The sequence below is a fragment of the Mobula birostris genome, chromosome 3 (assembly GCF_030028105.1).
Source record: "Mobula birostris isolate sMobBir1 chromosome 3, sMobBir1.hap1, whole genome shotgun sequence".
NCBI lineage: Eukaryota > Metazoa > Chordata > Chondrichthyes > Myliobatiformes > Myliobatidae > Mobula > Mobula birostris.
Genome location: NC_092372.1, coordinates 70,203,219 through 70,227,806, shown reverse-complemented (window position 1 = coordinate 70,227,806; position 24,588 = coordinate 70,203,219). Strand labels below are relative to the sequence as shown.

Below are 24,588 nucleotides of genomic sequence, written 5' to 3'. Positions count from 1 at the left end.
AATGCTCTATTTCAAGTCCCCTTTTCCATCCAATTCCCACTTTCCTTGATTACCTAATGTCAAAATATCTTTTGATCTTTATCTTCAATATATTCAAGGATTGGTCATCCACTGCCCTCTGAGGTGAATAATTCTGAAGATTCATAGTCGCCTTGGCTAGTTAATCTCTCCTCCTTTCAGTGTTAAATGACTCCTTAACCTGATGTGTGGCTGCTAGTTTTACTTAGTCAGAGAATTAGGTGCTCAGCATTTAAACTGTCAATTCCTCTCAGGATTGATGAGACCAACTTATATTTTTTTTAAACTTCGATTAGATCCATTTTAATCAATCTCTCCTCACAACAGCCCCTCATCTCAAGAAGCTATCTAGTAAAATTATGCTTCACCACCTGAGGTAAGTATATTCTTAATCATAAGATCAAAAGTGGCACAGAGTACTCCAGATCTTGTCACATCAAAACCCTATATCATTGCAACAAACCTTCCTTGCCTCTGTATAACAAGGACAGACAACTGGCTTTCAAAGTCCTTCCTGTAGCTGCATGTTAATATTGTTGTTTTGTGTACCACCAACCTGCACGTTTCCCCTCATTATCAACCATCTGTTCTCCAGTACACTGCGGCCCTCTCCATATCCCTTTGCACCCTGTTCATAATTCAATTACCTGTCTCTTTCTGCATTCAGTTCCGACTTGGGATACCTCATTATCAGTCCCTTTCTCCAATTCATTAATATAGATTGTAAAAGGATAAGGTCCCTGTACTGAACTTTGTGGCACCATGCTAGTAAAGCCTGATTACCTTAAAATGCCGTACTTTCCTATTGATATTTGTCCTTTGATCGGACTTCTAGTCATGCTAATGATATTAACCCTTATTTTGTGTGACAAGCATTTATCGGGCACATGCCTTTTGAAAGTATAAATATACTAGATTGACTGAGGCCACCTTAGAGTTGGGGTGGGGGAGCAGTGTCTAGGTTTCATTTCCTGCATTCCATGGAGTTAATAGGTAAAGGCCACAGGTTCCTTGTGTCTGTGCATTTGATTGCCTGTGTGCACCACTATAGCTTTATTACTGAGGACCACACTAATTTAAAAGTTATTTGTGGCGTCCACAGGTATCACAAATTTTCAAGCTATTCTGTATTTTTAAAGTTATTTTTGTACTTGTTAATTACATTTGTTGCAGTAATTGCTTTTAAGGGTAGTTAATAAAGTTTTTCTTCAGGGCATCTGAATCAGTTGTGTGATACTGACTATTTTTATCAGTTGGCTTTTATTGTTTCTTGTTAACACTGTGGGCCAAAATTTCTGCATTTACCCTGACACACCATATTAATACGGCTTGATTTTCATTAATGTCCCAAACTGCTTCACAATTTAAAATTTGACATCAAAGTCTTCAGAGATATGTGCTGCAGATCACCAAAACTTAGTGAAAGAGATAGATTTTAAGGTGTATCTTTAACAAAAAATAGCTGTGGAAAGGCAGACCAGTTTAGGGAGAGAATTCCAGTGTTCTGAGTCTTAACAGCTGAACCCTGACATTCTGGAGGAGTTAAAGTGGAGGATAATGAAAAAACCTTAAGTAAGTGTATTTCAGGAGTGTCGTAGTATTTGCTAAGCAATGTGTCCCTCAAGCTTATGTGAAAGAATGAGAAATAAGGTAAATGTTCTTTTGCATCTGAAAGTGTTAAACCATGGTATTTCACTAGGATAGTATCCAAGTTTATTAAGTATGTTGAGTCTTAATAATGTAAAATATATACACAATAAATTTTTGTATATGTGCAATCTCTTGTTTAAGTTGAATAGAGATTTTGCCAATTTAACAGCTTGTTTGAATTTGAATTATTCCTAATAGTTTCTTGCAGACATGGAGAACAATGTGTTGTTTAGGGATGACATTGAATGCCAAAAACTCATTATGGAAGCAATGAAATATCACCTGTTACCTGAGCGTCGCAACATGATGCAGAGTCCTCGCACTAAGCCTAGAAAGTCAACTGTGGGAGTACTGTTTGCAGTTGGAGGAATGGATGCAACAAAAGGTACAGAGCATTAAATAATTGTGAACTCACAAAATCAGATTTCTCTTTTGGGGATGACATTTTCTGCCCGGTGTTACATATCTGTTCTGTTGCCGGGAAAGCAGTTTACAACGATGGTTAATATTTTGTTATAGATGCAACAACTGCATCTGAGATGTGTGTGTGTGTGTGTGTGTGTGTGTGTGTGTGTGTGTGTGTGTGTGTATGTATGTATGTATGTGTTGTTTCTCTATTTGTCCTTCACTCAACTGAAGTCATGAGAGGTTGGAATTAGAGTCAACTTTCAATCTTGGTTTTGTGTAGTCTGCCACAGGACTGCAAGGATATTGCCATCTGTTTTCTCTCAGAATTGATCGAGTTACTTCTCTGAGGTAATTTAATTGGAAAGGATTTAAGCCAAACAGATTCCTTACACCTCTAAAACGTAAAACTTCTAAACACTGTTGTATATTAACATGACCATGCTCAGTGACATTATTTCAATATTTGAATTCAATAACTTTATGAAACAAACTGATGAAGATCTAAATGTTTTTGCGAAATACTACTTGTGTTTTTTGAATAAGTCTTAAATTTATGAAAGCAAGGAGCATTGCATTGGAAATAGAATTCGTTTCTGGTATCAGTAATGACATCTGAGCAGTCCAGGTCGAATACAGCATATTTAGCTCATCATTGAAGTTCCCTCTGTTTTGTTCTAAATCAGGTATTTACTGTCATATTGGCTATTTTCCATTTACCTCTTTATGCTTCATTTCTTCATAATCACTGCCATCCACCTATGCTTTTACCAAATGGTTTTGGCTTCCTCTAAAGTAATCCATGCAGTTAGGTCCTATGGTACTTGAAATTTAAAGAGTTAATGCTTTTGGTCTAGTTAATCCAATAGAATATAGAATACTGATTCTACAAAAAGCTAGCATATTGCCTTGTAAACTCTTGTCTAGGAATGAAGATAATTTACATAATTTGCTTATAGATTCTTGGCAACATTTGTGTAACACGAGTCACCATGTAGTTCAGCCCACTGATTGCTTAACACATGGAAGTTTGAGATCAAACTTAGCAATCTATGTGCATTGAACTTTTGGGAATAATGCTTATTATGCAATATTGTAGTGAAAGGACTTTGAGGGGTATGCCCAGAAAATAGTTTCTGATTGATATCAATAACTGAAAATCATAAAATTGTTCAGAAACACAGATCATAATGAATTAAAAAAGCTGAAAACTGAATAAAAGATACATTTTGTACAGTTTTGGTCTCCAGATTTGAGGAGGGATGTTCTAGCTATTGAGGGAGTGTAGCGTAGGTTCACAAGGTTAATTCCCGGGATGGCGGGACTGTCATATGTTGAAGGATTGGAGCGACTGGGGTTGTATACACTGAAATTTGGAAGGATGGGAGGGGATCTGATTGAAACATATAAGATTATTAAGGGATTGGACACGCTAGAGGCAGGAAACATGTTCCTGATGTTGGGGGAGTCCAGAACCAGAGGCCACAGTTTAAGAATAAGGGGTAGACAATTTAGAACGGAGTTGAGGAAAAACTTTTTCACACAGAGGGTTGTGGTTCTGTGGAATGCTGTGCCTCAGAGGGCAGTGGAGGCCAATTCTCTGGATTCTTTCAAGAAAGAGTTAGATAGAGCTCTTAAAGATAGCGGAGTGAAGGGATATGGGGAGAAGGCAGGAAAAGGGTACTGACTGTGGATGATCAGCCATGATCACAGTGAATGGTGGTGCTGGCTCAAAGGGCTGAATGGCCTACTCCTGCACCTATTGTCTATTGGTGTGTAGTAGTGAAAATGACTTTCTATATTGTTAAGTTTTGTGTGCAGGAAGAAAGAATCTTGAAAGTATTTCTAAGAATATTGACACAGAAGCCAAATACTATGGATGCTGGAAACCTGCAATAAGAAAATGAAATGTTAGAAATAGCAATTCAGTCAGAAACTGTGGAGGGAGAAATATGTGATATTTCATATCAATAGCCATTCTTCAATTCTGATGAAAAACCATTAACTTGATACATTAACTCTCATTTTCCATTCAAAGCTTCTACCTTACTCCAGAACATTTCCAGTCTTGGCTGTTTTTATTATCACTGTTGGGCATATTCCTCTAATGTCCAGACAGTGCAAAGAAACAGTCAACAACACAAATAAAGTACAATGTTAAGTAGTCATCTTAGTAGATCTCAGTACAATAGTCATGTAATCTAAAGCAATGTAGGCACGTTTGTTGAATTATGAACTATGGAGGAGATATTACTGCATGTGTTTCTAGAGCTGAGGAGAAGAATATTGCAACAATAAATGAAAGTAGCACGGGTGTAACAAAATAACATTTCCAGAAAAGTAAAACAATACATATGTGGCCAGTATGAGTAAAAATTAATCAAAATTCTAGGAATACTAAAATATCTGATAGGATCAGAATCAGGTTTATTATCACTGTATGATTTGGTTTGTTTTTTGGCAGCAGTACAGTGCAAAGATATGAAGTTACTATAAATTACAAAATAATTAGTGCAAAATAAAGGAATAATGGGGTAGTGTTCATAGGTTCATTGACCACTCAGAAATCTGATAGCAGAGGGGAAGATGCTGCTTTTGAATCATCTTCCTGAGACACCACCATTTGAAAATGGCTTCAGTGGAGGGAGTGAGTGATGGAGCTGGGTGAGTCCGCCAACTCTTGTGAGCCTGTGCAGTGGAGCCTCCAAGCCAGCAACTGGTCATAGTTGTCTCCACCATACATCTATAGAAATTTTCAAGATTCTTTGGTGTCATATCAAATTTCCTCAAACACATAACGAATTAGAGCCACTGGTGTGCCTTCTTCGTGATTGCATCAATGTGTTGGACCCAGGATGGATCCTCCGAGATGTTGATACCCAGGGACTTGAAGCTACTCGACCGTGAATGAGGACTGGTGCATGAACTCTCAGCTTCCCCTTCCTGACGCTGCAATCAATTTTTTGTTGAGAGGAAGGTTGATGTTGCAAATCACTCAATCAGCTGATCTATCTCACTCCTGTACACCTCCTCATCGCCATTTGAGTGAGATTTTACCAACAACAATGGTGACACCTGTAAATATATGAATGGGGTTTCAGCTGCATTTAGTATTTGTGACGAGAAATACAATTAACATTTTAGGTTATTCAACATATTCAGGGACTGAAGTTATAGAAATTATAAACCAACTGATTGCTCACAAGAACTGAGTCCCGATCAAAGTGGTGAGAACCTTTTCACGTAAAAAGTATGCTTCAAATACTGGAAATCAAGTACTGTAAAAGAAAATCCTGGAAACACTAATTAATTCGGGCAGCATATGTGTGGTGAGAAACAGTGTTAATGCTTTAGATAGAAAACCATTCATCAGAAATGGGGAGAAACAAAATGGGAAAAATTGAACATATAGAACTGATTACCTACAGAGGATTGGAGACAGCAATTGTGGCAACGTTTTAAATAGAATCAGATAGAATATTTGTTTGAAGTTCAGGAGATGGTTTTTTGAGCAGGAAAAGGGATTTGGAGGGTCAATGTGCCTGATCCGTTTTGCTCAGTTTTTGCGTGAGAGGAGGGATTTGGGGGTTAATGATTGTGCTGTCTTTCATTTTTTTCTTGGTTTCATGGCTGCCCAGAGAACTGAAGAATTTCAGAGTTGTATACTTTGATAATAAATGAACCGTTGAACATTTAAACCTTTCGGTCGTCTCTCTTTTTAGTCAATCTTAACACATTGAAAAGTCTTCTGGATCTCCCCATGATTCTAAGTATTGATGAGAATCGATCACCTTGATAGGGTATAGGTATTTCCTGAGTGATTAGTGCCAAAATAATAGTATGCTACTGACATAATACCTACCCATGTGTAAATTATACAAAACTGGACAATAAATTTGTATTTTCAGAGTATTTTAAAATGCCTTATTATGGTTGGCTTTTAATTTATGTGAGCAATACAACTTTAAATGAAAATAAAGTGACACTTTCCCCAAATATGTGATATCTTTCTTTCAACATAAAAAGAATGTTTTCAGAATTTTTTGTTTCAATTTTGATTCAACTTTAGGTGCCACAAGCATCGAAAGATATGACCTTCGTTCCAATACTTGGACACATGTTGCCAATATGAATGGGAGACGATTACAATTTGGTGTGGCAGTTCTGGATGACAAACTTTATGTTGTGGGAGGTAGAGATGGATTGAAGACTTTAAATACAGTAGAGTGCTACAACCCAAAAACTAAAAGTTGGAGTATCATGCCCCCCATGTCTACACATAGGCATGGCCTAGGTAAGTGGCATGATTTGTAGGTTATATAAAATGTAATTGAAGTTTAAGTATCACCGGTGACATTCTTATTCAATTGCATTAGGCTGAGAAAGGGAAAATAGTGATTTTGTCTTATGATTAATATATTTATTATCACAAGTTGAGACATCTTATAACAATGCACATTTCTGGTTTTTTTTAAATCTCTGAAGTCTGAACAACCTGAAGTTAGTCACCTTGTAAAAGCAGGATCCAAAAGAGCTAATAGATTGTAAGTACAACTGTTCTGGGGCTGGAAGAATCCTTATAATGTGATTCAGGAGGGCGACCATATCCACAGACATTAGAAAGCCAAGTCTTTTGGTGCACAAAATCCTTGATTGAAGTATCAAAACATAGCAAAGATGTACCTTTAATGGCAACTCACAACCTCATTTCCCATGTCTGCAAAGAATGATGGAGTATCTTAGAGGTGCCATAATCTGTAAGAAAGGATACAGGTTTCCCCCGCCATCCGAAGGTAGAGCGTTCCTATTAAATGGTTTGTAAGCCGGAATGTCGTAAAGCGAAGAAGCAATTACCATTTATTTATATGGAAAAATTTTGTGAGCGTTCGCAAACCCAAAAAATAACCTACCAAATCATGCCAAATAACGCATAAAACCTAAAATAACAGTAACATATAGTAAAAGCAGGAATGATATACATACACAGCCTATATAAAGTAGAAATACTTTTCCACAATCATTGCCTGAACTGTTCTCCATAGCGAAAATCTCACGCAAGCACTGTTGGCAGAAACACGGTGCAAGCGCTCTCCAGTAATCTTTAAGCTATGAAGCTGCCAAATCATACCAAATAACACGTAAAAATACACAGCCTATATAAAGTAGAAATAATGTATGTACAGTGTAATATCATTTTCAGGAATTTGTAAGACATCGAGCACACTGATGATGGTGTGTTAGGCTCAGTTGTCGGAGTTTGAGTGGTGCAGTGGCCCCCACCCTCCAGGCAGTGAACCGATACCGATCCGTGAAGCATGCAGGGGTACAGCGGTAGCCGGGAGGCACCCAGCGCATCTTTAAGAAAAAAGCTGAAATAAACATGCTAATTAATTAGGTGCCGCCCTTCATGTAATTGTCGGCCCAGATCAGAGGCAATTGCCGGTTGTGTCGCCTCTGATCGGGGCTGACAATTACGTGCCAGGCGGCACCTAATTAATTAGCTTGTTTATTTTGGCTTTTTTCTTAAAGATGTGCTTGTGCCTCCTGGCTACCGCTGCATTCTCCGCGAATCAGTATCTGTCCGCAGCCTGGGGGTTGGGGTGGTGGGACACTGGGGTGTCGGCTGTTTCCATCAGGGCAAGCAGGTCATCTTCTTCTATGTCTGCCTGCCTCGATGTCAAAGGTCAAGATTCGTTGTCTGCTGTGGCTGTTGTGAAAGTCTTGAAAAACGACAGTATGCTTGACTGCTGAGCCTCGTGCATTTTTCTATCGTACAGTTCTTTGTAAGGACTCAAACCATCTTGCAAATATGCCCTAAACCAACGTACCCTTTCAAAATTAAAGTCGTACTTTATCATTACTCATTCAGTTTCGATTGTTATCTTTTCCTCTTCCAATTGCATCAGCTCTTCATCTGTCAGTTCTTGGTCGTGGGATGCCAAAACCTCTTCAACATCATCTTCATCAACTTCCACAAGCCAAACTCACTTTGTCCTTACTTCGCTCACCATGATCAAAAAGCTTAATTATGTCTAGTTTTACGCTAAGTGTAACACCCTTACGAGCTCTTTTAGGCTTTTCCGATACCTTAGAACTCATCTTGCTAACGGCTGCTCACAGGCACGTGTTTAAGCAATGCCGGCAAGAATGCAGTTCCTGGGGACAGCGGCTGCTCGGGGCGTGCTGCCTTTTCTGGTAACAGTGAAAACACCTGTTAGCGAAAACAGGGAACTAATGTAGGTCTTTCATAACAGTGAGGTTTCGTAAAGCGAACGTTCGAAAAGCAGGGGACACCTGTACTGTACAATTGCATTAACTGTTGCCTGTTATAAGAAGATCCTTGCAAGAATATTTCTCAGTGACAACCTACCAGAGACAAAATGTAATCTAGAAGATACGGTGTCCATAACCTTGGCTGTGCAAGAGTGTAGAGAGAAGCATCAATCACTATATGTGGCTTCTCACCACCTAAAGCTTTCAACCAAAGGGTCAAATGAAGGATATTTTCAAACCTGGCTGTCCCGTAAATTTATTGGCATCTTCAGTTTGGCATACAAGTTGTAATCCACAAACATAAGCTCTGGAAAGGGGATCCATATTTATATCACATTTATCTTAAGTAAAATTAGAGATGTAGAAATTTCATTTTTCTTTTATTTTAAACTAAAATCTTTAAATATTTATATCAATATGCATCTTCAGTACAAAGAGAATAAATTTCCTGGAGGAACTATTGATACAGAGCTTTTTATGGCATAACGTGAATTATTCAAAAACTGCCTTTCACTAATCCTCTATTCTGCTTTCCTAAAGTCCCATTTCGGTCTCTGTCAAATGTTGTTTGATAATATGCCTGTGAGGTAATATGTTAATGTCCCTATTTAAATGGAGATGATTGTGGTTTTGGTTATTACAGATATTGCTGGAAAGAAGTTAACATCAAAAATGCAATAACCATGAGAGAATTATTATAATAATTAGCATTCTTTATCATGGAGTATGCGAACAATGAAAGCTGTGGGCTAAATCATAGAATCATTAAAGTACAGGTGAAGGCTATTTAGATCAGTAACAACACCTAGTTGTGTAAACCAGTGGGTCCCATTCTCCTACTGATATCCTATGGTTTTCTTATGAAGCCAGTGATTGATTCTATTTCCAGCATCCTCCTAGATACTGACTCCCAGATCCAGGCTACAGAATAAAAAAGGTTTTCATTTTATCTCACATGATTAATTTTTGCTGTGGATGTATGACTGCTTTCCCTAGCTTTTGAACTACCAACTTCTGGGAATAGCCTCCCTCACGTTATTCTCTCTATACCAATCATTAGCTTGTACCCAACGGTCAAATCTCCTCTCAAGCTTCTTCGCTGCAAAGTCAATAATCACTCTTCTCATCTCTAATGATACAACTCAGATTCCTTATCTCTGAAACCATTCTGGTAAATCCTTTCTGTATCCTCACAGGAACTTCTGCATCCTCCCTAATGGCAACCATAGCTGGACTCAATACTTACTCCAGTTGTGTTTTGACTCATGTTTTCTGCAGGTTCAACTTCAGTAATAAAAAGAGAAAATGTCTGAAATGTTAAACAGGAAAGAGCGACAGAATTAGAGTTTCAGTTCACGATGGGTCATTGATCCCTTTCCCTTCCCCCTCCCCTTCCCCCTCCCTTCCCTCTTCCTCTCCCTCTCTCCCCACAGATACTGACTGACCTGTTGAGTATTTCCAACATTTTCTGTTATGTCAGACGTCTACATTTACATCTTTTTGTGTTTTCCAGCACAACTTCCCTGTTTTTACACTCCATGTCTATATTTATGAATATTGAAATTCTGTTTTTAATTAATCACTATCTATATACATTTTTTGTCTGTTTGTGCACCTCCTTTATAGTTGTGCCATTTAATGGTGTCCTTTACTCTGACTCCAGGAGAACGTTCATTGACAGTTGCAAAAATGCCTGTTTGTCCTCAATTATGGAATCTGCCCAAACAATGTTTTTCAATCTTTTTGATGCCAGGCTATCATCCTAAACTGAAGTGGCCTTTTAAGGACCCAGCCAATGTTGCTTGTTTGTAAACAATAGATTTGTGCATATAAGCATGAAATTAAGGTGAATGCACTGGGTAAATCATCTGAGCCTCACACTATTTTGAAGATAATATTTTTCTGTTCAAATTTAATGTTTTACAAAATGTTTTTGACACAATCATTAATATAGTCTATCTTTCTGTTAAAAAGTTGGAGAAAATCCTTTTACTTCTTGCATTTATTCCCTTCCCAAAGCAAACTGCACTGCAGCCATACACTGCTTGGGAATATTTAACAGAGTGTTGATTCACGTTAGCACCCTTGAATTTCCAGCCTGAACACTCACAGTGTACAGATATATTTCCTGTACTTCATGAAATATATCTACTCAGGCTGCAAGCTGCCCTGCAAGTAACTTGGCTTAGTGTGTAAGCAGTCATTTCTGAAAATCCACTTTTGCATCATCTGGAATGAAACGGCAGTAAGGTTTTGACTGCAAGGTCACTGGGTTGTGTTAATTCTGGATTGACTTTAATCCAGCAGCAGGTAGTTAGGATGAAATTGTAATTTCAGACAGTCATCTCTTCATAAATCCTGCATTTCTTGAAACTCCCAGCCAAGATGGCGCCAATGAACAATGGTTCCTCAGGCGACATTTTCCAGATAGCTAATCTCTTCAATAATTTCACTTTCTCCATATCTTCTGCTTGTTCTTTTTGTTTTGATTGTGTTATGGAAACGGCTGGAGCCTATGACCTGCAGTTTGGAATTCAGTCGAATGATCTTGCACTCTGCTGTGTTCGAAGAGCTGCATCGTGAAGAAGACCAGAGATGGGGACCCAAAGGAGGGAATGTCGACTCAGACCATGAGAGGCCTGCGTCGGGCATTTTCATGCCTTACAAGGTGCAGATTGAAAGTATGTGTGGGTCGCCACTCCTCGCACAGACACTAGAGCAATGTGTGGTTAAGTGCCTTGCTCAAGGACCCAAAAAGGACCAAGAACAGAAGCTGACTCGTGGAAAAGACCAGAGATGGAACCCAGGGTCATGAAAGACTCCATCTCAAAGTGGCGGGGAAGATTGAAGCATCAAGGTGAATGCAGAGGAGTTCAGCCGTCGCTGTCAATGGAGGCTCTGGGGTCACTAGCCGGGTTGGCAGCCTTCAGCCAGTGTGGTGGCCGCTCTTCACAGATGGACTGAGTTTGTGCAGCCACTCTCCACAAAAGCTGATGGAAGGATGTTTTCGATATTTTGAGAATTATGTGGTTGTTGGACTCTACTTTCTGTTGGTCTCCTTCAGTTTTCACTGTATTTCTTTCTTGTTGCCGAATAGCGGGTGGGCGATATGTCACTTGTTATGCGAGGAAGAAGTTGGGGATTTAGGGTCTGATGTTCGATGTTCTTGTTGGTGTTTTTCTGTCTGGGCGAATCTGTTAGTTTTATGTGTGAAAGAGGGGGTTGGGGCTATTGTCACTGTTCTTTTCTGCAGGGATTTGATATCGGCACTGTTTTCTCAGCAAGCAAGGGGGCTGGGGATTTGATGTTATCGTCATGGAGTTTTTTGCAAGGGAGGGGTTGGGGGGTTTTGGTTTGCGAGTTTTGGTTCTTTTCCTTTTTTGTGTCGGGAGGAGGGGAGTGATGGCTTTTCTTTTCAACAACCCATGGTTTTTCTGTATTTCGTGGCTATCTGGAGAAGATGTACAGCAGTGCTAGAAAGTTTGTGAACTCTATAGAATTTTCTCTATTTCTGCATAGGTATGACCTAAAATGTGATCAGATCTTGATGTAGGTAAAGAGAACCCAATTATATAAATAGCACATAAATTATACTTGTTTGTTTATTTATTGAGAAAAATAATCCAATATTACATGTATTTGTTGCAAAAAGTATGTGACCCTTCTACAAAAGCTATTTGGAGTCAGGTTTTCCAATCAATGAGATGAGTTTGGAGGTGTGGGTTGTAGAGGTGACCTGCCCTATTAGCAAAAAGACGCACAAAGTCAGGTTACTGACAGAGCCTGCTCTTCTCAAGAAAAATCTGTTTATGTGCACCGTGCTTTGATCAAAACAACTTTCAGAGGACCTTAGAAGAAGAATTGTGGAGATGCATGAAGCTAGAAAAGGCCACAAAAGCATTTCTAAAGACCTGCAACACACATCAAAGTTGCTGATGAACGCAGCAGGCCAGGCAGCATCTCTAGGAAGAGGTACAGTCGACATTTCGGGTCGAGACCCTTCGCTCTAAAGACCTGAGTGTCTATCAGTCCACAGTAAGAGAAATTGTCTAGAAATGGAGGAAATTAAATACTGTTGCTACTCTCACTAGGAATAGGCGTCATGCAAAGATCACACCAGGAGCACAATATGCAATGCTGAAGGAGGTGGAAAAGAACCAAAGGGTAACAGCAAAAGACCTGCAGAAATCTCTAGAACTTGATAATGTCTCTGTTCATGTGTCCAATATAAGAAAAACACTGAACAAGAATGGTGTTCATGGAAGGATACCACGGAGGAAACCACTGCTCTCCAAAAGAAAATTGCTGCTCGACTCAGGTTTGCAAAAAAACGTCTGGATGCTCTACAGCACTTCTGAGACAATGTTCTGTGGACAGATGAGACAAAAGTTGAACTTTTTGGTAGAAATGCATATTGTTATGTTTGGAAGAAAAAGGGCACTGCTCACCAATAGCAAAACCTCATCTCAACTGTAAAGCATGGGGGAAGGAGCATCATGGTTTGGGGCTGCTTTGCTGCCTCAGGGCCTGGATGTTTGCAATCATTGAGGGAACAATGAATTCAAATTGTATCAAGACATTTTACAGGAGAATGTCAGGTTAGCAGTCTGTCACCTGATGCTTAATAGAAGTTGGATAATGCAACAAGACAATGATCTGAAAGGCAGAAGTAAATCAACAACAGAATGGTTTAAAAAGAAGAAAGTTCTTATTTTGGAATGGCCTAGTCAAAGTCCTGACCTTAATCCTGTAGAAATGTTGTGGAAAGACCTGAAGCAAGCAGTTCATGCAAAGAAAACCACCAACATCCCAGAGTTGAAGAGGTTTTGTAAGGATGAATAACCTAAAATTCCTCCAAGCTGATGTGCAGGACTAATCAACAGTCTGCACTATTGTTCCTTTTACCAAAATGCATTATCTAACACTGGATCCCATCAGCCACTTTTTTCCCCCATTCTTCCATATCACATTGCTTCCTCAGCAGTACCTATCTTTATAGCATCCACAAATATTGCCACAAAGCCATCAATTCCACTTTCTAAATGAATACTGACACCTGAGAAACACCACTAGTCACTGGCAGCCGTTCAGAAAAGGCCCTCTTTATTCCCACTTGCTGCCTCCGGTCTGTCAGCCATTCCTCTGTCCTTCCTGTGACACCATAGGATTTTATCTTGTTAAGCAGCTTAATCTGAGGCGTCCAATCAAATGCCCTCTGAAAATCTAAGTAAATGACATCCACTGTGTCTCCTTGGTCCACCCCGTTTGTTACTTCCTCAAAGATTTGTTAGGCAAGATTTCCCTTGACAGAAATCATACTGAGTTTGACTTATTTTATCATTAGTCTCCAAGAAACCTCATCCTTAATAATAGACTCCCAACACCTTACCAGTCACTGAGGTTAGGCTAACTGGCCTTTAATTTTGTCTCTTTTGTCTTCCTCCTTTCTTAAAGAGTGGTGTGACATTTGCAATTTTCCAGTCCTTCTGGACCTTGCCCGAATCAAGTAATTCTTGAAAGGTCGTGGCCAATGCATCCGTTATCTCTTCAGCAACCTCTTTCAGGACTCTGGGATGTAGTTCATCTGCTCCAGGTGACTTATCTACCTTAAGACCTTTGAGGTTGCTTAGCACTTTTTCCTTTGTAATAGCAATAGCACTCAGTCCTGCTCCCTGACATTCACAGACCTCTGGCACACTGCTACTGTCTTCCACAGTGAAAGCTGATGCAAAGTACTCAATAAGTTAATCTGTCATTTCTGTGTCCCCCATTAACACCTCAGCAGCATCATTTTCCAGTGGTCCAATATTAACTCTCACCTCCCTTTTGTTCTTTATTTAACTGAGAAAATATGTGTGATATTGGATCACTTTTTCAATAAGTAAGTGAACAAGTATAATTGTTTGTTGTGTTATCTATTTAATTGGGCTCCCTTTATCTAGTTTTAGGAGTTGCACGAAGATTTGATCATATTCTATGTCATATTTATGCAGAAATATGGAAAATTCTTCCGGGTTCACAATCTTTTCAGCACCACTGTATATCAAGAGTTGTATTGTACATGCATACTTTGACAATAACGTGAACCTTTGAACTTGTCCCCTAACGGCAGCAAAAGTATGGTTTCAGTATTTGCAGATGAAGTTACATCTTAAATCCATTGTTCTTTTTAAGTTCAAAGTAAGTTTATTATCAAAATACATATATGTCACCATATACAACCCTGAGATTCATTTTCTTGTGAGCATACTCGATAAATCCATCATAGAATAATAACCGTAATAGAATCAACGAAAGGCCACACCTACTTGGGCATTCAACCAGTGTGCAAAAGACAACAAACTGTGCAAATACAAAAGGAATGAAATAATAATAAATAAGCAATAAATATCAAGAACATGAGATGAATAGTCCTTGAAAGTGAGTCTATAGGTTGTGGGAACATTTCAGTGATGGGGTGAGTGGATGTTTGGTTCAAGAGATTGATCGTTAAGGGGTAATAATTGTTCCTGAACCTGGTGGTGTGAGTCTTGAGGCTGCTGTACTTTCCTCCTTATGGCAGCAGCAAGAAGAAAGCGTGCCCTGGGTTGTTGGGGTCATTGGTGATGGGTGCTGCTTTCCTGCAACAATGTTGTGTGTAAATGTGCTTAGTGGTGGGGAGAGCTTTACCCATGATAGACTCAGGTAATCAGAAATAGAGGGGAAATGCTCTGCATGTTTTTGGGGTGTTAATTTTGAGTGAGATTATACTATTCTACTTTGGAGAATAAGACTGATGCATCTGCAGTCATCAATATCCTTCATTACAAAAGCTGGGAACATTTCCAAACAAATGTGCTCAACTCTTTCCAGAATTTAAGCTTTTTTAAAACTTCTGATCTTGTCTGCCATCTCAAACAGATTGTGTACATTTCTGCATAGATTTATTAAAATGACTAAAGTTATCAAACATGGTGTGCTTACTTGGTGAACCACTATACAAAAAGAAACTTCTTTTGAGATACATAGTTTCAACTTCATGTCATAGCATGTATATTTGGTTTCGTGCTTTAGTACTTTTTCCATTCCGTATGTAAAGTATGTCATGGTGGCAGCTCCCACGTAACAGCAAAGATGCAAGAATTGAAGGCATTTGCATTCATAAAGTTCACTGTTTTTTATTATAATGAGAACATTGTTAATCTCTTGAGATAAATTCTCTATGAATTAAGCAATGTGCTTGTCATTTATTTATTTAGAGATACAGCACGGAATAGGCCCTGGGTGCCACGCTGCCCAACAACGCCGGATTTAACCCTAGCCTAATCTCAGAACATATCACTTTTTGCTATTTCAAATTTCTGTTTGTTCTCAATAATCATCTATTTGTAAATGCTTTTACATACTGAGTACAAGTTAAAATCCTTTTATTAACTTACTACTTAGTACTGTCGTTAATTGAATTTCCTTTGAAAACCATATATAAATACAATTTTAAATGGAAGACCTAAAGCAGAACTGCAATGATTGAAATGTAAACTTTGAGTAAGCTTTAGGGTTTTTATGAATCTTAAAAAAAACATCATTCTTTTTCCTCATTTCTCAAAAATGTCTATATATTTGGTTATTTTTATATAATCCCACATGAACTAATCTGAAAACCAGCTGCTGAGAAATGCTGCTTCATCATTATTAAATTTCTACACTTCAGTGTTTTCCTGGCAATTTCCTCTCAATTTCTAAGCAGCACCTTTTCTCCCATGGCATCATCAATATCAACTTCTGGTATTCCCCCCCCCCCCCTCTTCTTCAATTCCCCACTCTGGCCACTCTCCTGCCTCTTCTCTTCTCCTCACCTTTCTATCACCTCCCCCTAGTGCCTCTCCTCCTTCCCTTTCTCCCATGGTCCACTGTCCTTTTCTATCAGATTCCTTCAACTCTTTACCTCTTCCACCTTTTACTCCCAGCTTCTTACTTCATCTCCTTCCCCCTCCACCCACCTGGCACCACCTATCGCCTTCTAGCTTGTACTCCTTCCCTTCCCCCACTTTCTTATTCTGGCATCTTCCCCCTTCCTTTCCAATGCTGACAAAGGGTCTCAGCCCAAAACATCAACTGTTTATTCACTTCCATAGAAGCTGCTTGATCTGCTGAGTTCCTCCCGGCAGTTTGTGGATATACCTCTTTTCCCTGCTGCTTCATGTTCCCTTTCTTCACATTTGGTAGAAGCTGCCCTCAATGCAATCACATTATGTTTGTACTACCAGGATTCCCAGGTCTGAGTCAGCTGACAATAATTTCAGTTAACAAGTTGTAGCTGACCACCTAATTAACTGAGATCAGCCAAGAGTTTGTTTACCACTGAATATTACTGCAGATTAATGTAAGTAAAGTAAGAAATCTTTCAGAATGAGTTCCTTTGCTCGCCAAGTTCTTATTTATTTGCTCTTGGTGGTAGGTATATAGTGGATCCTGCACAACTAGGTTATATTTCTGTTACATTGTTTGAGGCATTTCAATCTGAATGTAGTTCCAAAGCCTGATGAAATATTTCTGTCCCCTTTATAGGAGTGGAAGTTCTGGAGGGTCCCATGTATGCAGTAGGTGGACATGACGGCTGGAGCTATCTAAATACAGTTGAGCGATGGGACCCACAGGCTCGGCAGTGGAACTTTGTTGCCAGTATGTCAGTGCCACGAAGTACAGTTGGTGTAGCAGTACTTAATGGAAAGTAAGAAATTATTTGTAGATATGCATTTGTAAATGATCTATTTGTCAGTGATGACCATTGGGAATATTGTAGGGGACAGACATACAATTTGCTGTCTTTAAACTGATGTATTTGCTTTTCCTAGTATTATATCTATTCAAGCTAATGACAAAATTTGAATGTTTACTAAGAGAATGCTAAGATTGTGTAGTGGCCTAACAGCAATTTGATTGGTAATCCTGAAACCTGAGTTTAGATTTCACTACCTGCAACTGTGGGATGTCATAAATAAACTGAATTTTTGAAGAATTGTATTAGCAAGAACTGCAAGGTTATCAGTAAAAATTTTGATTTTTTCCTTCTGTAGAGGAAATCTCTCACTATTATCTGGTTCGCAGACAGACCAAACTATGACTCCAGACCTATCAAAGTAGTTGACCCTTATAGAAACATAGAAACATATAAATGGCCCAGAAGATTATTCAGTTCAAGGAGCAGTTTAGAATGAACAATAAATGCGGGTTTTGCTAGCAACGCCCATATCCCAAAAATCAAATAAATATTGATTATCTATTTTATTATTATTTTCATTTACCATTCTTCCTTAAATGTATTTTCTATTTCATATTCTTCGACTAGAGTAGACGTATGAGACTGCATATTCTGGAGCAACAAACAACCTGCTGGAAGGACTCAGCTGGTCAAGCAGCATCTGTGGGAAGAAAGGAATTGTCAACATTTCGGGTCAAAAATGATCTGTTAATGCTTTTCAACCCCAAATATAAACAACTTCTTTCCACCCACAGAAGTTGGTTGCTGTCCTTCCAGCAGGTTGTTTATTGTTTTGAATAGTGCCATGGCTTTGTTCTGTTTTAAAGTTCTTTGCAAAGCTTAAACACCTACATCCCTGCAAGTGATGGCTTGCCAGTTGAGTTGTACTTGGCTGGGTGAGACTGGAGCAGTCTGCTTCTAACTACCAAGGTGTTAGAATTCCTGAGGAAGGGCATTATCAGCCTCACCTACAAATAGAAGGGGAGAGGAACAAAATCAGAAATTGACTAATCTCTCAGTGATAAATATTGATTGCAAAACTGTCTAAGGTCATCGCCAGTTGAGTCAAGTCTGTTCTGGGCTTGGTGATTCACCTGAAAAAGACCTGCATCATTGCTGCTCATGGATACAATAACTAGGGAAACGGGTTGGAGTCTTGCCTATCAGCTTGAACCAGGAAAAGACCTTTAACAGAATTTTGCACATGCATAAAATGGATGTGTTCTCCAAGAGTGATTTTGGGGAGATAGTCTATGAATTGACCTGTTGTGCAGTCCAAATGAATGGGTGGAAAATAAAAGCTTCCCAATCATATCTGGAGTTGGGCAAGGATGCCCTTCAGAGCCCTGCAGAAGGAGACTGCCAATTCAGTAAGGATGCTACCCTGAGCTGCCCATCAAAATTGTTTGACAGAATACCTCATCATTAAAGCTCTCAAACTTGTTTAGACAGAGATGAGAACGGTCTTCCCTGTCATTCCTTTTATATATGATCAGTATCCTTACTCTGGGATGCAATGTAGCAGTGTTTGTTGAGGTTCACCCCAAACAACTGCACATTAGAGAGAATATATTGAGATAAACATTGGAAGATCTTCATCGCAGTGAAAGATGCTCTCTGGTCAGTTGAAGCTTACTGATGATCCAGAGCGATAGCCAGGTGTTGAAGCTGACCTGCTTTTGCACACAATTTGGTTGAAATCTGTATTAGAGCCCCATGAACTATTTGTTCTCAGGTTGCAACTAAGTGATTATACAATGTGCTAGTGTTAAGTAACAGTATAACATGTTTTGAAAATACTGACTCAGATGTCCTGTAGTTTTTAGTTTTTATGAACAAAGCATCATTTGATTTTATAAAATGTACTTGAGCTGGCAGGAGGATTGAAACTTTCATAAAGTAGATAACTGTATTCAGTTCTCTCAGTTAGCCATTGCAAGTGCAAGGAAAACACTGGAAATATCCAACACTTCAGTAGATGAGATTTGATATATTTTAAATGAGATAAGCCACTAACCTGACAAAGTTGAGACAAAGTGAAGCGAAAACGAATCACTGACTGTAAGGCAGAGAGTTAGTGGGCGGGAGCAAGAAGGAGACAGTAACCCAGAATGCATCTGGAAAGGTGAACATGAAAGGGTGGTAGAGCAGACCATGTCGGATGAAGCAGCAACAGTGGTGGGCAGTGCAAAACGAACTGGGCAATGTTGAAGATGTGCAGGGTGGTGAGCCAACGCATAGGGTAAGGCATAGCACAAACGGGCTGAGAAAACAAAGGGAAGCACATGGGGAAGGGGTCGTGGGTGACAAGGAGAAATGTAGACAGGGTGACTCAGGCAAACTGGGTGCAGCTCTACCAGACCTGAATTCACCAGACTTGAAAGTGAGAAAGCAGGCTGCAATTCAAGTCAACTGGGGTGGGGTGGTGGCAAGACAGAGCATGTCAAGTTAACCAGGGCAGGGATGGACAGTGAGAAGGTAAAACTAAAAGTGGGGCGGGCAGTGAGAAGATGTGCAGGGTAAGTAGCTTGAGCATGATGAGCTGAAGGGCAGGTTTCTGGGCTGTATGACTCTCCCATTCTGACTTCATAATCATCAATGATTTTGTGTTTATTTTTAATTTGCATTATAAATAATAGGATATATAATGTGGCTTTACAAAATTACACTCCAGTGCTTTCAATGGTGGGCAAATGGGGGAAATATTGTGGGCTGGACTTACCTAGATTTTCATTACATATTTGATGGATAAGGTTCTATATACAAGTGTTCTTTTACAAAAATACCCGCCATCAAGCACAACCAAGTGATGGATTTTACACCTAAGAATATTACATTTCAATTTTTAGACTTTATGCTGTTGGAGGTCGAGATGGAAGTTCTTGCCTTAAGTCTGTAGAATGTTTTGATCCCCACACCAATAAATGGACCCCCTGTGCCCAGATGTCTAAAAGACGAGGTGGTGTTGGAGTTGCAACATGGAATGGTTTCTTGTATGCCATTGGGGGACATGATGCACCAGCATCTAACTTGACTTCAAGATTGTCTGACTGCGTAGAGAGGTAAAGTCAACTATTTATGTTTGTCCAAAAATGTATGTCAGCATCTTTAAACATCAAAATAAAAGAAAATCTTTGTGGTTCTGGATATTCACAACAACTTCAGTTTAAACAAATACATGGCAGACATGCATTACAAACCAGTTTCAAAACCTCCAGGTTAGAATTCAACCTTCACTAGCCAATATAGTGACGCTTTTCCTTCAGTCAGGATTGCGATCTGGTAAGAAAGCGGAAGTTACTAGGGGGAAAATGTGATTTAGATGGTAGGTTAAAAAAACCTAAGTTTAAAATATTTTCCAATCGATATCATTCATATAAAATACTTTTTTTTGCAAAATACATGCTGTACAGCAGCAAAATTATAATTGGTCAAGGGAGAATTGCCATAAACAGAGAATGATGCAAACTTTGGAATTAATTTTACAAATTATATTTGGCCCAGTTCACATAATTATATTTTGCACAATGAACCAGATCAGATAGTACATTAGGTTACAATCAATGGATATTTTTTGAGTTCCAATTGTACTGAATTTATCTGAATCATAAGGTACATTATCCTGGTATAGTAGCTATAAATGCACCTAACCGTACCTATCCATCCACCCATGTTCTTCCGGTTTAAGGTGAAGCACAGTGACAACTTCCAGGTAGCAAACAAAACAAACAATTACTGTTTTAATCAGACTTTTTCTCAGATATGATCACTGCAATCAATAGCCTGTAACTTCTCCCTGAGAGTTGAGCTGTTGAACCACCTTTTTTGGCAGTGTAAACTGAGGTCTTGAAGGTGCAGGGTGGTTGGGGTGTGGCGTATATGGGTCGAATCAAGGCAGTTTGGCCCGAGCCACGTGCAGAGAATGAACCAATGTATGGCCTTTGCTGGAGAGGGCTAGGAGGAGATTTGATGCGGCAGAACCAAGGCGAGGCAAGCAGAGGTGATGCAGGGTTGAGGTAGTGGGGTCTGGCCCCAAGAGTGAAAAAAGAACTAAGGTTTCATCAACTTAAACGCCGGGCTGCTTTGGAGAGGTCGGAAAGGGGCCAAATCGAGGCAGCGGAGCCCAGGCTTGAGAACGTATCGAAGTGGCAGGACTCGGGTCCGAGGGTTGGAAGATATAAGCATCAGTCCAGATTGAAAAGATCAGGGTGTCAGTGCCGGAAGTGAGAACAGGCCGGTTCAGCTCTCTTTGTGAAACTTGTTTGTCTCTGTGCTGAACTGAGGCTGTGGCCTGCAACTAATGGGCTCTTGGATTGGCTGCAGTGTTGACTGGCTTCGTGAACTTCAGTTCTGAATGTTACTTGCTTCATTTTATTGGCTGTGTGATTTGTTTTTTTTTTAATTTTGCACATTGGGTGTTTGATATCTTTTAATGGATTCTATTGAATTTCTTCGTTTTGGAAGGAGACAAAATTCGAGGTTGTATATAGTATACATACTTTGATAATAAATGTATTTTGAACTTTACTTTAAAATGTCTACAGTATTCCAATTGATTGTTAAGCATTACTGAATATTTTATTCCTGGGTCTTCATTCATTTCTGGAGATGTAATTGTAGATGTTACCAATATTACTTCTTGGCTAATCTGTCGTGTTGTGAGATCCAATTATTTTCATGCCTACCACGAATATGCAATTGTCTCATCTTAAGTATATTTAATATATGAAATCTATGATGAACCCTTGGTGGTGTTGTAGATAGTGTAGAGGACTGTCAAAGATTGCAGAGAGACATTGATAGGTTGCAGAAGTGGGCTGAGAAATGGCAGATGGAGTTCAACCCGGAGAAGTGGGAAGTGGTACACTTTGGAAGGACAAACTCCAAGGCAGAGTACAAAGTAAATGGCAGGATACTTGGTAGTGTGGAGGAGCAGAGGGATCTCCGGGTACATGTCCACAGATCCCTGGAAGTTGCCTCACAGGTGGATAGGGTAGTTAAGAATGCTTATGGGGTGTTAGCTCTCATAAGTCGAGGGATAGAGTTTAAGAGTCGCGATGTAATGATGCAGCTCTATAAAACTCTGGTTAGGCCACACTTGGAGTACTGTGTCTAGTTCTGGTCCCCTCACTACAGGAAGGATGTGGAAGCATTGGAAAGGGTACAGAGGAGATTTACCAGGATGCTGCCTGGTTTAGAAAGTATGCATTATGATCAGAGATTAAGGGAGCTAGGGCTTTACTCTTTGGAGAGAAGGAGGATGAGAGGAGACATGATAGAGGTGTACAAGATAATAATAATAAGATAGAGTGGATAGCCAGCGCCTCTTCCCCAGGGCACCACTGCTCAATACAAGAGGACATGGCTTTAAGGTAAGGGGTGGGAAGTTCAAGGGGGATATTAGAGGAAGGTTTTTTACTCAGAGAGTGGTTGGTGCGTGGAATGCACTGCCTGAGTCAGTGGTGGAGGCAGATACACTAGTGAAGTTTAAGAGACTACTAGACAGGTATATGGAGGAATCTAAGGTGGGGGCTTATATGGGAGGCAGGGTTTGAGGGTCGGCACAACATTGTGGACCGAAGGGCCTGTACTGTGCTGTACTATTCTATGTTCTATGTTCTATATTAACCCTCATTTTACAAAATATGGGAAAGTGTGAGTTTTGAAAATAAGTATTTTTGGTAATTTCTTGAAAATAAGATTTTTATCTATTCACCTTCAAACACTGATGATTTAGTGTATTTAGCATATTCAAATTCATACTTGCATTGCTTAATATTCTACTATTTACCACAATATAATTTTAGGACTATTATTATATTATCGAAGTCAAACAAAAGTTTCCAGTGAATATTAGGATTTTATATATATTTAAAAGAATTTGTGAAGAAATCTTAGAGGAAGGATCCTTTCTATAATTTTTTTTGTAAAAGTGTTCTCATGGAGTGATACTTTCACTTAGTATGATTTATCAAGTCAATCTACAGGTGAGTTTGGTTTTCCAGTGACAACATATTACAGGGCTGAAAGTATTTTTCAATATTAAGTAACTTTTCTACTAAGAATGATTTCTCCAAAATAAAGGCAACATTTTAGAGACTTAGTCCAAGTGTAAATTACGGAATGTGAATCAGAGAATCGGGTGCATAGATTTATCTGAATTTCAGCATTTCAAATTTTAAGCGTTAAAATTCATGATGAGAAAATTAAGAGGCATGCTGACCTCCAATCTGAACTCCTATCAAACCACGCTGCTAGCAACTTCTTGTAAAAATAGCCTTGTAATATGAAAGTGAAATTATTGCTCCATATCTCTGACTTCCTTTAATTCTAATGGAGGAAAGTTTAAAGACTAATTTCCAGTCTTAGGGAATTTGAGTGTGAAAATAGTTTTGCAGCCTATCAGTAACAGTATGACCCAGGAATCATAAATTCACTTGAGTTTGGTCAAATAAATCAGCTGACCACATAAGTAACCTAGATATATAATTAGAAAGGAAATATTTATAAGAAAATAAAAAAAGTACAGGGAAGTGCACTATATGGATAGCTATTTTGGAGAGCAGACACAGGTTAAATAACCTAATTTGGCACTTGATTCTGTGATCTTATAATAACAAGTTGAATTCTCATTTGGCTTGAGCAATTTATAGAATGCTACAAAAAAAGTAACACTCCACACAGTAAACAGTAATTGAGAAAGAAAACACCGGCTTTCTCATGTTATGTACCTCACTATGATTTATCATACTGTGGAGGAAAACAAAGGTGTTTCATTTTAGTGTAAGTATTCAATTATAATCATTGCATTTCAAAATTAATTTTATGTACATTTTAGCTAAAGCTTCTTATTTACTGACATTGGAGAGGGTTCAGAGAAGATTCACAAGATTGATTCCGGGAATGAGAGGGTTACTGTATGAGGAACGTCTGACAGCTCTTGGGCTGTATTCCCCAGAGTTCAGGAGAATGAGGGGGATCTCATAGAAACATTCCAAATATTAAACGGCCTGAACAGATTAGATATGGCAAAGTTATTTCCCATGGTAGGGGCTTCTAAGACAAGAGGGCACGACTTCAGGATTGAAGGACATCCTTTTAGAACTGAGATGTGGAGAAATTACTTTAGTCAGGGAGTGGTAAATCTGTGGAATTTGTTGCCACGAGCGGCTGTGGAGGCCAAGCCATTGGGCGTATTTAAGGCAGAGATACATAGGTTCTTGATTAGCCAGGGGATCAACTGGTATGGGGTGAAAGCAGGGGAGTGGGGATGACTGGATGAAGTGGATCACCCCATAATTGAATGGCAGAGCAGACTTAATGGACCAAATAGCCTACTTCTGCTGCTAAGTCTTATTGCGTTATTTAGAACTCCAACTTGTGTATGTGGTAATTAAATTATGAGTCAACTGTCGTGTGTCAAATCAGAATTCCTGATGTGTATATTAAGCTGAGGTCAGTTTATACAGTAGCTGGCCTGTTCTATCTCCAGTCTGCCCATG

At 39.2% G+C, this 24,588-nt stretch overlaps 1 protein-coding gene across 5 annotated transcripts in view; it reads left to right on the top strand.

Annotated features, from left to right (window-relative positions):
• The window catches only part of LOC140195113 (kelch-like protein 5), a 142,645-nt gene that overhangs the window by 99,344 nt on the left and 18,713 nt on the right, over positions 1-24,588 (top strand). For all 5 annotated transcript variants that reach the window (XM_072252863.1, XM_072252861.1, XM_072252865.1 and 2 more), the window contains 4 exons: positions 1,867-2,053; positions 6,143-6,367; positions 16,894-17,056; positions 19,936-20,148. In XM_072252863.1, coding sequence (XP_072108964.1) covers positions 1,867-2,053; positions 6,143-6,367; positions 16,894-17,056; positions 19,936-20,148 — 788 coding nt within the window. The remainder of the gene's footprint in view (positions 1-1,866; positions 2,054-6,142; positions 6,368-16,893; positions 17,057-19,935; positions 20,149-24,588) is intronic.